Source organism: Salmo trutta, chromosome 37, assembly GCF_901001165.1.
Source record: "Salmo trutta chromosome 37, fSalTru1.1, whole genome shotgun sequence".
NCBI lineage: Eukaryota > Metazoa > Chordata > Actinopteri > Salmoniformes > Salmonidae > Salmo > Salmo trutta.
Genome location: NC_042993.1, coordinates 23805366 through 23820328, shown reverse-complemented (window position 1 = coordinate 23820328; position 14963 = coordinate 23805366). Strand labels below are relative to the sequence as shown.

Sequence of the window (14963 nt, the reverse complement as noted above, 5' to 3'; positions counted from 1 at the left end):
GAAAAAAAAACATGATACTGTTCCAACAAAAGTCCTCCTGTACTCACCACGTCATAGGTGGTGACCACCTTCTTCAGGACATCTGGTAGCAGGCCCTGGGGCTCCATGGTGGGGTACTGGTCCTTGAGGTTGAACACCAGGAGGGGGTTGTTGTCAGCCCCCGTCAGCCGGGAGGACAGGGCCAGGATGCACTGCTTCAGGTTGGCCACCGCCGAGAGGCCACACAGTTCCTTGAAGGGCACTATGGCATTCTGCAAAGGAACATGAACGCTTGGGTTGGTGTCCTGATGATGAACTAAAGACTTAGCATGTTGTTGTATTGAAGACAAAGATCACTGGACAAAGTGGAAGATAAAAAACAACTCAAGCTTTCATAAATGGACAAGATGCAGAATATTGTACTGCAGACTAGGGATGTGACAAATTAAACAATTTTGTTAAAACGATAAGAAACATTCATCAAATTCCATGTGAATTCACAATGCAGATGTGCTGCTGCCAGCAACGCTTTGGGTCTCACGGTGCATCCCTTTCAGATGGTTAAGCATTAACGTACCTCAATTCCACCTCGCAATGTTTGCATTTCCTTCTCAAAGTATTGCCATACAGGACTTCGCTGCTGTCGCTTGCCTTTCTCAGCCATTTTTCCAACTGTTAACGACAATGACATAGTGGTGGAGAGTAGACTTCAAAATAACGCGTCGACTCCCATTTCTGAGTGTCCAGATTCAATTCCACTAGGAATCGACTCCTAAGTTTGAGTATTTTGGGAACGGAGGAGACTGATGAGTTGCCGTACTTCCGAAAACACTTGCATCTTTCATAGCGAGCTAACGAGGGACGGAGAGAGAGAGGAGGGGCACAGTACAGGCAGGTCGACCAACAGGCAGACAGAGTCAGAACTGTGCACTTGGCCTAGGCTATTTATCGGCAATCAAAAGCTCTATCTCGCAATGCAATATCTCGCAATTTCTTGGCCTGCAATGTCTCAACTTCAGTAAAGCAGGGCCTATCATCAATGAATAGGCTAGGATATTGAGATGAGAGGGATGTAACACGTCACTCTCACACTGTATCTGCACATATGCATGGGTTCACTTCACACTGTTCACAGCATGGTAGCCAGGGCAGCAAAACAGTAGTGAAGTGCCTCGGGCTTCAAAGCTCTTAGTTGTTGAGGAAATTGACCAACTATGCTGTTTACTTTCTGGATCTACATAAAAAACTACTTTTCCGGTTAGGGATTTTTCTTAACGTTAAGGATCCCAATTTCTTTAACGTTAAAACATTCACACCCCTATTGCAGACAAAGTTGCAAAACAGTATTAGCCTCAAGGGTACTAGGGCATGAATGACAAGTGAATTATTACAGTTCAGAGTTCCCATTTGTTTTCATTTCAGTTTGTTTTTTTGTCATTTAAGATAAAGCTCACTGCTGTGACAAAGTTCACTTGAGTAATTATCTCATTCAGCTGGTTCATTATGAATGAAGATCAGTGATTAGATGATTCCTAATGTTTTCAATTATCTAACGTAGAAAATACCAACTGAGCTCTGTTAAGTTACCTAAGTTAATGTGGCCTATGTAGTTACTAATTAACAGGCGAGAAGTACAAGTACAGAGAAACACCCTGTGATAGGAAGGGGTTACGAGTACTTCTTACCTCCAAGAACCTTTGTTGGTTTTTGTTAGTGATTCGAACACACACACACACCACACACACACACACACACACACACACACCACACACCTCTTCCTGTGAAAGGCCCAATTTAAACAGTGTGTAAACAACCGGGAGGACAAACAGCCACAGAGAGAACGCCCAAGATGTGTTAGTCTCAGGGACAGTGGCCTGTTATCACATAATGACTGCAATGTAAACAGAGCGACCAAAATAAACCCTAATACACAATGCATAATGCACCACAAAAGACCAACCACACAGTGGGGGAACAATCGACTATGCAACTTCCTTCTGGCACATTTCTCAGTATTGCTTCAGACCAGAAAAGACCAGCTGTTTGAAGTAGGCTAGCTCATGGGGGGCCCAGTGGGAACCTAGTGAGCACACAGGAATGCACAAAAGCAGATGTAGGTGGATAGTCTGAACAGTCAAATTGTCATGTGGGTAGTGGGTAACAATAGCCTACTGTTCATCTTTTGGTCGATATCTTTCAGTATGTCCTGTTTCAACCAATAAAAGATTGATCATTGCTGCTAACAGTTTACGGAGTGCAAATTTGAAGTAAAACACCATATCTGTTTTTTGCTCTTTTGAAAATAGGTGACGCACTAGTCTCGTTCCCACTCCACTTCGACATAATTTGTGGTAATCTGTCCTTTAGACAGCATACAGTAATCTCCTTCTAGAATTATTACTGACAAGCCCATAAGCGCCACAGTGCAGTATTACGTAACACGTTTTCCATTTTCTATATTAGAAGGTATGCTCATAAGCCACTACCTGGATATCTGAATCAACCCCAGGCCTCAGTGCTCACGTGGGAATGTCACCAGTCTGGCTCTGAGCTTCGAAGTCTCCTTGAGTCGGTCTCGACTGTTGTGCAATACACACGGATTAGATCAAATCTGATTCAATCAAGTTTGGTAGCTTTGTTTTCTCTTGCCAAAAAGGCCTTTATTTTAGATGCTACACAGCCTTTGTAGTAAATCTCACTGTGATCCCCGCTTGACTCTAGGGGTCAGTGTTCATATTCTAACAAAAACATTCCCATGTAGGCGGGTGAGTAAATAAACTTGGATTCAAACGAGTCATCCACGACTTTATTAAAGCATGCACATTCCCCCAAAAATATATGACATAATGTAGGCTAGCCTGGCCAATAGAAACTAGGAATAAATTGGTGATGTCTCACAAGTCAATCCTTAGGGATGGATCGAAATTTACACCATGGTTACTCAGGCCTACCTGTCTGACAGACGAAATTAGGCTATAGGCTGCTATAGCCATAGATTTGTCAGTCAATTCCTCCACCCATCATGCATTCTTTAACAGCTGTGCTGTTAAGTTAAAACCAATACTCGAATTGAGAGGATATCTATTATTTTTTTTAATGGCAAAAAGCACAGGACCTACCCCTTGTTAGCTTAAGATTTTGAAGAAAATTAAATGGGAGCCGATTATATAAAGTGATCGATAACAGTGCTTTGGTCCGCAATGTTTTATGCTAGAAACAAGCTGTAAAATACCCAGGAAAGACATGACTCCGATGCATCCTTTCTTTGACATTGAGGCTGAGCTACAACCTTCTATAGCCGATGAGACAAAACAGACTTTGATTGGGAAGTAATCTAATTATGTCACTATCAATCGATTAAGCTGTTCACCATGTACAATAGAAGATGATTAAACCCAGACAGCTTTTAGGGAAACACTTCTGACCATCGCTTGTTGGGTTAAGCCACAGAAGAAAAGTAGCCAGCAGTTAAAGCTTACATTTGTATGTGTCGGTAGGCCTACTCTGTCTGGGGTGGAAAGGTAGGCCTACTCTGTCTGGGGTGGAAAGGTAGGCCTACTCTGTCTGGGGTGGAAAGGTAGGCCTACTCTGTCTGGGGTGGAAAGGTAGGCCTACTCTGTCTGGGGTGGAAAGGTAGGCCTAACTTTTAAAAGAACCATGATCAGATTCCTAATCATTTGCAAACAGGGACAGCTTTGTTGCAAACCAAGTACACCGATTTGGCATTGGAGAAATATGATAAGATGAACACATAAGCTATCGCTCAGTCCATTCTTAGCCTGGAATTTTGGTAATTTGTGTGGTAATACAAAAGATTATGTAGAATTGCCTGACATTTTATAAAAAGGGAGAAAAAAAATCTCAGACCTGCAAATACAATAATAGATTCATGCAATGCTTTTACTATAAAGGAGATCTTTCCACTTCTACTGTTGTCCATGGTGGTCTGTGAGCCCACAACTTTCTGGCCCTCAGCCCTCTGTGCTATAAAGAATTCCTGCGTTGCCATGTGATGCTCTGGTCAGTCCAAGACGTGAGGGTAAACAGTAGACATGTTCTCTGCTATCCACTTTGTTTTAATTACTAATTTGGGTATAGGGGATGGTCACTTATAAAAAGAAAACAAATACGTTCAGTGAGGGATTAGGTCAAATATATTTTTCATTTCAGAGAGGTCCGATTTTCTCCATGTAACCCTTATTACAAATAATGTTCACTCCCTTACCTGCATGTTTTCTCTGAGGTCGGTGGCTTCCCTCAGTGGCAGTATGGCTGTCTTGAAGATGTCGTCCACAGCCTTGATGACCAGCACTCTCATGGTGGCATACTCCCGACTTCTCTTGCCCTTACGCACAGACAGTCCCCTCTTGTGAGGCTTGCCCCCGCCCCTTCGGTTGGTGATGGCCACATGGACGAATAGCCAGGCGTGGGGAAGGACTTCCCCCGTTAGCGATTGTAACGGTATGTGCCGGAATCCTGGCTGGAGACACTCGAAGGGGATTGTGTACTGGCCGATGAACTCGTCGCCAATGTAGTCATCATCAAGCACCACGAAGCGCACCATGGCCAACTCAGGTAGGTTTATCTGAAACTCAAAGCTTTCGTCAAACAGTGGGTTCTCCCCATTCTGATTGACAGTTTTAGTCCTTTGCTCTGCACAATCAGCAGGGATGCCATGGATCTCCACATAGACGTAAGGGTCAACAACATCTCCTTTGGAGCCTGAGCCTTTGGGTTTGGGGAAGTTTTGTCCACTTATGATCTTTATGTGCAAGAGCTGAGGAGACACACCAGGTACTGAGTCTTTAGTGTTGGCACTAAAATATGACACCTGCTCCCTCATTATGGCTGGTCGCAGCACATAACCACAGTTCCCATTCTGACGGAACCAGCCAATGTTTAGGTCCATCATCAGGCCGGGGGTCTGGTAGTTCATTGCCACGATCTGGCAACCGCACTTCCAGAAGTCCTGAGGGTTCATGTTACTGGAGTCGATCCGCATTGGGCTGGGGTAGACTCTCGCCAATAATTTCTTGTTGTAGTTAACAAAGTCGCCTGGGAAGTCATTGGCACAGCGACTGGCAAAGACCTCATTGAACGAGCAAAGTTCCCAGTGCTTCTGGCTTTGGAAAGCTGTTGGGAAGTCTTTGAACGCAATCGATTTACATAACGTTACCAGGTCAGAGAGGTCCTTGGACAGCTGGAACTTTTTCAGTGGGATGCTCTGTTGTTCGTCGGCTTCAATGTTCATTCTTTGGGACATCTCAGCCCCCTCATCCTCATCAGTCACTTCACCCTCCGAGCTAATGCAGGTCGTGCCCAGCTTCTTCCCCTTCAGCAGTATCTTACACTTGAGGTCAAAGGGTGAGGGCAGGTAGCTGTCCTCAGGTGAAGGTGGATCCAAGTAAATCTTATCACCAAGAATCTTTTTCAAGTGCTGAAACATGACCTTCTGCTGCTTTAAGGAGCAGTGGTTCTCCAGACACAATATCAGGGGAAAGTCAGATGCAACAAAGGCATATTTGTTGATGATGTCACAGACACTGCAGAAGACTATCTGCGAGGTCATTGTGTGGCCAGTGTAAATGACAGGCTCATTATCTGGTCCATCCCAGACATCTAGTTCTACACTACGACAGCCCATCTTGAGGGCACGGATGTACCCTGTAACGTCAGAGGGGCCTCTAAACTGATCCTCGATCAGGTATGTGTTGTGGGAAGCGTTGATGTAGTAGTGGGACAAGGGCTGGTTCATGTCCTGACACACTGATTTTTGTTCAGGGTCAAAGATGTGGCACTCTGGCGACATGAGATAATTGGTAAACCCATCAAGGGAGAGCCAGCCCTTGAGCTGCCCCTCTTTGGAAGGTTCATACCTCTGAATGACCTCCAGACTGGTGTCTTCACTTACTTGTGCCATACCCTGCTCAGCCTCCAGAAACATAGTTAAGTCCTTGGTATCTAGAAATTCCTTGTTGCTAGAGAACTGGACAAGAAGGAAATACATTTCTGGTCTTGTGCAAAGGTCATGAAAGACTTCAATGAACTCCCCCTTAGTCACACCACATCCCACCGTATCTTTAGATTTGTGAAACTCCTTAAACTTGAGTTCAATCTTAATGTTTTTGAGTCCAGGGTTTAGGTTTTTAATTAGCTGCACGGCAGCACATAGACTGATGTGCTTGCTGTTGTTTGCATCAGCCTGCTCAAAGAGGTCACCGAGCCAGGAGGAGCGCATGTTGTTCTGGTTGCTCTCAATCATATTCAGTGTGTGTTTCCCATAGGATATCAGGTATCTAAGCCCGGTCACCCATATGTTGGCCATATCGGCAGAGTTTGCAACCAAGTCCAAAGACTCATAGTTCTCCCCATAGATGATTGAGAAGGCACAGTCCTCTGATATCTGATCATATATTCCATTGGTCCTAAACGTTTCTGTGTTTTTCCCTGTCCGCACCTCTTTGATGGACTTGACATCAATTTTGGCTTTCTCTGACTCTTTTTTGGAGGGTTCCCACCTTAGAGACTGCATGTCGGCGTCCAGGAGGAAGTAGCGGTGGTAAACGCGGGAGTTGGAGCGGACCTTCTTCAGTTCCGAGCCGTCCACCATGGCGTTGATGCAGTCGCTCGCACTGCTGATCTTCTTCTCAGTGGGCATGCTGCTGAACGAAACCGTCTTCTTCCTCTCTTTGTGCAGCCTCGAGCCATCCTGAGGAAGAGAAAAGCAAAAACCTGAATACCTGTTCTGTAAACCAGTAGAAAATAAGTAAATCACATTAGATTTAGAGGTAAAAAGAGGGGCTGAATACTCTTTCAATCACTTCTCTGAGCTGGAAGCAAAATATTTAATTTATGAGATATACTATAGGCCAACTCAAAAAGTGGGAGTATTCCTGACTGTATGACTAAGCATTTGCGCATGTGTCTGCCTATTGAAATGGGTTGATTATTTCACTACCATTTGCTATGAAATCTGTTTAACTCCTTAGCATTCCTTGATGATTAGAGCTGCCTAATGTCAGTGTTTGACTTCTAACTGCAATTCTTTTGGAGCAGCAGGTAGCCTAGTGGTTAGAGTGTTGGGCCAGTAACCAAAAGGTTGCTGGATCGAATCCCCGAGCTGACAAGGTAAAAAAAAGATCTGTCATTCTGCCCCTGAACAAGACAGTTGGCTTACAGTGGGTTGTCAGTGTAAATAATGATTTGTTCTTAACTGACTTGCCTAGTCAAATAAAGGTTAAATTGAAAAAATAAAAACATTAAAATTGTGAGCAATCTCTATTAAACAGTATTTTACCTTTCAGGCTTAACCCCAGAGTAACTATGTATTAACTAAGCACAGTTATGATTCATTAGTTTCAGAAGGACAAAAAAAAAAAAATAGATATAATTTCTTAAAATAGCCACGGTATGGCAACCTGCTAATTCTCTTTGTCCATGTTGCTGCTGGTGATGGCAGGCCTTTATGGTCTGCCATCAAACATTCATCAATGTTTCCTTTTCAGCCCTACCTCTCAGAGCCCAGAGGGAGAGAACTATCGAACTAAACTTGGCTCAATAAAATAAAATAATTAAAATATTCCTGTGAAATGCGTGAAGTTAAATTCTTGACTCTGGGGAAGCAAGTCACACTCCGATCAAAGAGGAAGCGGCCAGTATATGGGATATAATCAGTTGGGCTAGGCAGTAGGGATGGGGATTTGAAATAATTTCACTATATGAATAGTATCATGAATTTTTGTCATTTATTTGGATATTCTAAATACGTGTACGTTTTTAACCTGAGCACTGCTGCTGCGCGAGGGAGAGAGGCTCAAACAACATTTTATTGGTTGTGTACACAGATTTGCAGATGTTAACGTAGGTGCAGCGAAATGCTTGTGTTTCTAGCTCCAACAGTGCAGTAATACCTAGAAATAAAAAATATAAAAAAGGCAATCCAGAAAAAGAAATATCAGAACGAGCAATGTCAGAGACTGGAATATTAAGAAACTGGAGAGGAGAAAGAAAGAGAGAGAGCGAGAGACATCTCGGCTACAGCCAAAACTAGCTAACTTGTAGCAGCCACAATGTTATTTATCATCCCATACAACAGTACCTGTCTTGACTGGAGTAGCCTAGAGAAGCTATAGTTAGCTAGGCTAAATGCCGGGCTTTCTCCCCAACCCCATTCCGATAAAACAATATCCTACTTGTTGGTTGCTTGTTGTAGCCTACTCCTTCTCATTTTGCAAACTGTTAATTCCATAATTGTATTCCATCTTGCATTGAATTAGTGAACTCTCACTCCACTTGCTACATGTTGAGCCTCTTTGCCACTTCGATTGGCCAACATAAACATCAAGCTACACATGATACCTGAAGGCTACCGGTCGGCTACCTGTCTTTTTAAAATAGCGCAGGCCATTTTAAGATGAATTACATCCTCTAAGGTATGTTGCCAAGCTATCCTAGTGTCTATAAATATTTGACCTTGGATAAGTGCTTCAAACTGAAACTATAGGCTGTAGAGAGCTTAAAATAACTTTAGGGGAAACAAACAATTGTTAAAGGAGCATTTTTCAGCATGGGTTAATTAATGCATCATAATTTCTCACTCTAATATACAGTATCTACTGCTGTACATATCATTCTTAGTATATCTTGTTTAAATTCATCAAGTGTACATACATATAAATTGCATTTGGATTACCGTTACAGTGCTATTCAGGTTCGTTCCGACATTTGTTGATATCTTGTGTTTGTTTTTTGGGGGATTATTTGACATTTTACTGCATTGTTAGGCGCTAGTAACATAAGCATTTCACTGAACCCACTATAACATCTGCTAAACTGTGTACGCATCCAATAAACTGATTTGATGAGATGCTAACAAAGAGGTCAAAGCAAAGTTGAGAGCAGCATACCATATATGGTGCGTCACATGATGTGAAAAACACTGGTTGTTGACATATCTGGTGTATACGTCTTTCCTAACTGCCCCCAACCACTTCTATTTTTCTTGAGAACTGAGGACCGTTACCTTGAAGGATCTCCTTGAACAATTGTGTTGCTCGACTTAAGGTGCCTGTCACAGTGCATTATGGGTGAACCACAATGAGTCCCCCCCTAAAAAGGATCTAGTAGTGTATTGGCCACGTGCGTGACATTTCCCAAGTGGTCCGTGTCATTGTTGTGTTCCAGCACCTTTATTTTCAACCTTTCCACATTCAACCAGATTCAAGCTGAACTAAATAAAACATGAATTCTGCATCAATTGACGAGCATCAGGTGAAGCCTTCAATGCATGCTGAAAGTGCCTGACTTATGAATGAATAGATTCCATTTCCATTTGCTGATGAAAAGATTCATGACATTACTAAGCGGTTCCAATTTGTTTTCACCCAATATTTTGGATGCCTTTTTTTAAGGCCAATTGGAAGTTTAAAATGGGCATTCAAAATACATAGACAAGCGTGCTGCTGGTTCTCGTGTAAGTTGTTTATACTGAAATAAACAGCATGCATATGGCGCTATAAATGTGGGGAAGCCTTCAGCGCCCATCGTCTTGCAACGAACGCACTGCCATCCCTGATCGAATGGACTGCGATGTTCAATGTCCCAAGGCCTGCCATGTGATCTTGCCCACGCTTGTGTGCACTTACTAAGAGTAATGGCTCTCATGAAAGTCTATGTGCTTCACCCCCAGGGCAAAGTCCATTGAAAATGAATTACCTTTAGGTCAAGAAAAATCTGACTACCCTTTTTGTAGACAGAGTTGAATGACAGACATTAACTGCTGAAAATGTAAGTTTATGATTATGAGCACCACCAAATATATACGGAACAAAAAATATAAAACGCAACATGTAAAGTGTTGGTCCCATGTTTCATGAGCTAAAACAAAAGATCCCAGAAATTTCCCATACACACAAGCTTATTTCTCTCAGATTTTGTGCACAAATTTGTTTATATCCCTGTGAGCATTTCTCCTTTGCCAAGATAATCCATCCACCTGCCAGGTGTGGCATATCAAGAAGCTGATTAAACAGCATGATCATTACACAGGTGCAGTTTTGTCACACAACACAATGCCACAGAAGTCTCAAGTTGAGGGAGTGTGCAATTGGCATGCTGACTGCAGGAATGTCCACCAGAGCTGTTGCCAGAGAATTTAATGTTCATTTCTCTACCATAAGTTGCCTCCAATGTCGTTTTAGAGAATTTGGCAGTACGTCCAACCGGCCTTACAACCCGCAGACCAAGTGTATGACGTCGTGTGGCGAGCGGTTTGCCGATGTCAACTTTATGAACAGAGTGCCCCATGCTGGCGGTTGGGTTGTGGTATGGGCAGGCATAAGCTACAGATTGTATCAATGGTAATTTGAATGCACAGAGATACCGTGAAGAGATCCTGAGGCCTATTCTTAGAATACTTAGAACATGTGGAAAACTACAAATACCTAGGTGTCTGGTTAGACTGTAAACTCTCCTTCCAGACTCACATCAAACATCTCCAATCCAAAGTTAAATCTAGAATTGGCTTCCTATTTCACAACAAAGCATCTTTCACTCATGCTGCCAAACATACCCTCGTAAAACTGACCATCCTATCGATCCTCGACTTCGGCGATGTCATTTACAAAATACCCTCCAATAAATTGGATGCAGTCTATCACAGTGCCATGCGACCTGCGACCTGCGACCTGTACGCTCTCGATGGCTGGCCCTCGCTTTATACCCGCCGCCAAACCCACTGGCTCCAGGTCATCTACAAGACCCTGCTAGGTAAAGTTCCCCCTTATCTCAGCTCGCTGGTCACCATAGCAGCACCCACATGTAGCACGCGCTCCAGCAGGTATATAAATATATATCTCTCTGGTCACCCCCAAAGCCAATTCCTCCTTCGGCCGCCTCTCCTTCCAGTTCTCTGCTGCCAATGATTGAAACGAACTACAAAAATCTCTAAAACTGGAAACACTTATCTCCCTCACTAGCTTGAAGCACCAGCTGTCAGAGCAGCTCACAGATTACTGCAGCTGTATATAGGCCATCTATAATTTAGCCCAAACAACTACCTCTTCCCCTACTGTATTTATTTATTTTGCTCCTTTGCACCTAATTATTTCGCTCATTTGCACCTAATTATTTCTACTTTGCACTTTCTTCCACCGCAAATCTACCATTCCAGTGTTTTAATTGCTATATTGTATTTACTTTGCCACCATGGCCTTTTTTGCCTTTACCTCCCTTATCTCACCTCATTTGCTCACTTTGCGGCAGGTAGCCTAGTGGTTAGAGCATTGGACTAGTAACCGAAAGGTTGCTACATCGAATCCCCGAGCTGACAAGGTTCAAATCTGTAGTTCTGCCCCTGAACAAGGCAGTTAACCCACTGTTCCTAGGCCGTCATTGAAAATATGAATTTGTTCTTAACTGACTTGCCTTGTTAAATAAAGGTTAAAAAATTTAAAAATACTTTTTCTACTATATTATTGACTGTATGTTTGTTTTACTCCATGTGTAACTCTGTGTTGTTGTATGTGTCAAACTGCTTGCTTTATCTTGGCCAGGTCGCAATTGTAAATGAGAACTTGTTCTCAACTTGCCTACCTGGTTAAATAAAGGTGAAATAAAAATAAATAAAATTGTTGTGCCATTCATCACCACCATCACCTCATGTTTCAGCATGATAATGCACAGACATATGTCACAAGGATCTGTACACAATTCCTGGAAGCTGAAATGTCCCAGTTCTTCCATGGCCAGCATACTCACCACACATCACCCATTGAGCAGGTTTGGGATGCTCTGGATAGACGTGTACGACAGCGTGTTCCAGTTTCCGCCAATTTCCAACAACTTTACACAGCCATTGAAGAGTTGGACAACATTCCACAATCAAGTCTGATCAACTCTATGCAAAGGAGATTTGTCACGTTGTGAGGCAAATGGTGGTCACACCAGATACTGACTGGTTTTCTGATCCACGCCCTTACCTTTGTTAAGGTGTCTGTGACCAACAGATTCATATCTATATTCCCAGTCATGTGAAATCCATAGATTAGGGCCTAATAAATTCATTTCAAATGACTGATTTCCTTTTATGAAGTGTAACTCAACAAAATCTTTGCATTCTTTGCATCTATATATTTTTTTACAATGTATTCCTATCAACCATGTTGAATGCCAAGCTAGTTTGAGTAGAAATTCTAACATGCTTTGCTGATGAAGTTTTTGTCAAAACGGTTGCATAGCCTAGAGTTTCAGTTGATTTCGTTGTAACACTTGAGGTTTGGACACCAACTCTATTATGCTATAATATTTAGCTAAATAAGAATCACAGGCTGTGAGTACACTACAGACTTCATAGCCTACAAACAATAGTAGGTAAGGTCACATACATTCTTTAGTACGGTATATTTAAGTGTTGACCCGTCTGATGCTGTGGTTCCTCATCCTGGTGAAAGAATAGCAACAGCATCCTGACATTTTATCTATTCTAGTCGGCTACTTCCTGCCCCTCATTCTCATCCTTGAGGTTGAAATGAGACAAAAGGGAAGGCCACATTGAGCCATAAATGCACTTTAAAAGACAGACAAGCCTCTCTGCAGGCAGGGCTAGAGCTTTTCTTTCATTCTATAGTCTGCCGGTGTACACAGAGGATTAAAAAAGGTACAACTCAAAGGATTTCATGTTCAACACAGTGCTGGGAGACATGTTCAGAAATATAGGACTTCGTCACAGAGAAATGAAAAGATCCTCCAATACACTATAGGCCTACAACTCAATTGTATGACTGGATTCCAAAACGTAAACCATTGTAAACGTGTCTGGGTGGTATGGTCCACAGATTGTAGCCTATGAATCTTCTACCTTTGAGAAAGCTTCAGTATTTCATATGAATAAGTGGCGATTGTGATGAAGAACTGCTGGTGAGCTATTTTGTTTAACACCATTACCGGCAGAGGTCTAAACTTCACTGTAACCCCCACTCGTCTGGTCTTGTAGATAAATGAAATCAGCACATCTTTCTCTTACAACCTATACATTAGCACATCTTTACAAGCTACACATTAGCACATCTTTACAAGCTACACATTAGCACATCTTTACACGTTATACATTAGCACATCTTTACACGTCATACATTAGCACATCTTTACACGTCATACATTAGCACATCTTTACACGTCATACATTAGCACATCTTTCTCTTACAACCTATACATTAGCACATCTTTACAAGCTACACATTAGCACATCTTTACAAGCTACACATTAGCACATCTTTACAAGCTACACATTAGCACATCTTTACACGTTATACATTAGCACATCTTTACACGTCATACATTAGCACATCTTTACACGTCATACATTAGCACATCTTTACACGTCATACATTAGCACATCTTTACACGTCATACATTAGCACATCTTTACACGTCATACATTAGCACATCTTTACACGTTATACATTAGCACATCTTTACACGTCATACATTAGCACATCTTTACACGTTATACATTAGCACATCTTTACACGTTATACATTAGCACATCTTTACACGTTATACATTAGCACATCTTTACACGTTATACATTGCATAACAGCTCATCATAGCTCTTTTAACAAAGCCAGTCACAGAGAAATGAGTTAAAAAAAAAAAAAGAATATCCTGTCATTATAAATTTGGCTTGGCTTTGTGCGTAAAAAAAAAAAGGAGGACTGTTGCATCACTATTTGTTTCAAAACGCCAAATTCTAGATAGAGAAGCGCACTATAAAAATATTGGCCAACACTGCATTAGATTTAAACAAACTCATCCACAAGTGTATGCTGTGGTTAAGGAAAAAACATTAATACAGTACATTATCGCGATATTTTGCGATTTTATATTGATACTGTGACTCCAAGTATCGATTTATAATGTCAGCGATTGCTAGTCAGGTGTACCTGCCCCAAAACTCTGGTATATCATCCTATAACAAGTTCCCCATCTTTTTCATTGTTTTAAATGGTGAGCCAACATGTTGTGTACTTTTACCTCTCATGGCTTTCTACTGTCCCTCTGCAGCAGACATGTAGTGAGCAATGTGTTTGAAAAATCAAATCACAATAAAATCACAGTATCGAATCACAGCACATAGAATTGTGAAACATAGAATCGCAACACATCGGCACCTAAGTATTGTGATAATATCTACAGTGAGGGAAAAAGGTATTTGATCCCCTGCTGATTTTGTACGTTTGCCCACTGACAAAGAAATGATCAGTCTATAGATTTAATGGTAGGTTTATATGAAGTGAGAGACAAAATAACCAAAAAAATCCAGAAAAACACGTCAAAAATGTTATAAATTGATTTGCATTTTAATGAGGGAAATAAGTATTTGACCCCTCTGCAAAACATGACTTAGTACTTGGTGGCAAAACCCTTGTTGGCAATCACAGAGGTCAGACGTTTCTTGTAGTTGGCCACCAGGTTTGCACACATCTCAGGAGGGATTTTGTCCCACTCCTCTTTGCAGATCTTCTCCAAGTCATTAAGGTTTTGAGGCTGACGTTTGGCAACTCGAACCTTCAGCTACCTCCACAGATTTTCTATGGGATTAAGGTCTGGAGACTGGCTAGGCCACTCCAGGACCTTAATGTGCTTCTTCTTGAGCCACTCCTTTGTTGCCTTGGCCGTGTGTTTTGGGTCATTGTCATGCTGGAATACCCATCCACAACCCATTTGCAATGCCCTGGCTGAGGGAAGGAGGTTCTCACCCAAGATTTGACAGTACATGGCCCCGTCCATCGTCCCTTTGATGCGGTGAAATTGTCCTGTCCCCTTAGCAGAAAAACACCCCCAAAGCATAATGTTTCCACCTCCATGTTTGACGGTGGGGATGGTGTTCTTGGGGTCATAGGCAGCATTCCTCCTCCTCCAAACACGGCGAGTTGAGTTGATGCCAAAGAGCTCCATTTTGGTCTCATCTGTCCACAACACTTTCA

General features: G+C 42.2%; 1 protein-coding gene across 1 annotated transcript in view; it reads right to left on the bottom strand.

Annotated features, from left to right (window-relative positions):
• The window catches only part of LOC115176921 (inactive phospholipase C-like protein 2), a 54138-nt gene that overhangs the window by 14857 nt on the left and 24318 nt on the right, over nucleotides 1-14963 (bottom strand). The window contains exons 3-4 of the mRNA XM_029737318.1: nucleotides 4205-6688; nucleotides 48-251 (exon numbers count right to left, since the gene is read on the bottom strand). Of these exons, the coding sequence (XP_029593178.1) occupies nucleotides 48-251; nucleotides 4205-6688 (2688 nt within the window). The remainder of the gene's footprint in view (nucleotides 1-47; nucleotides 252-4204; nucleotides 6689-14963) is intronic.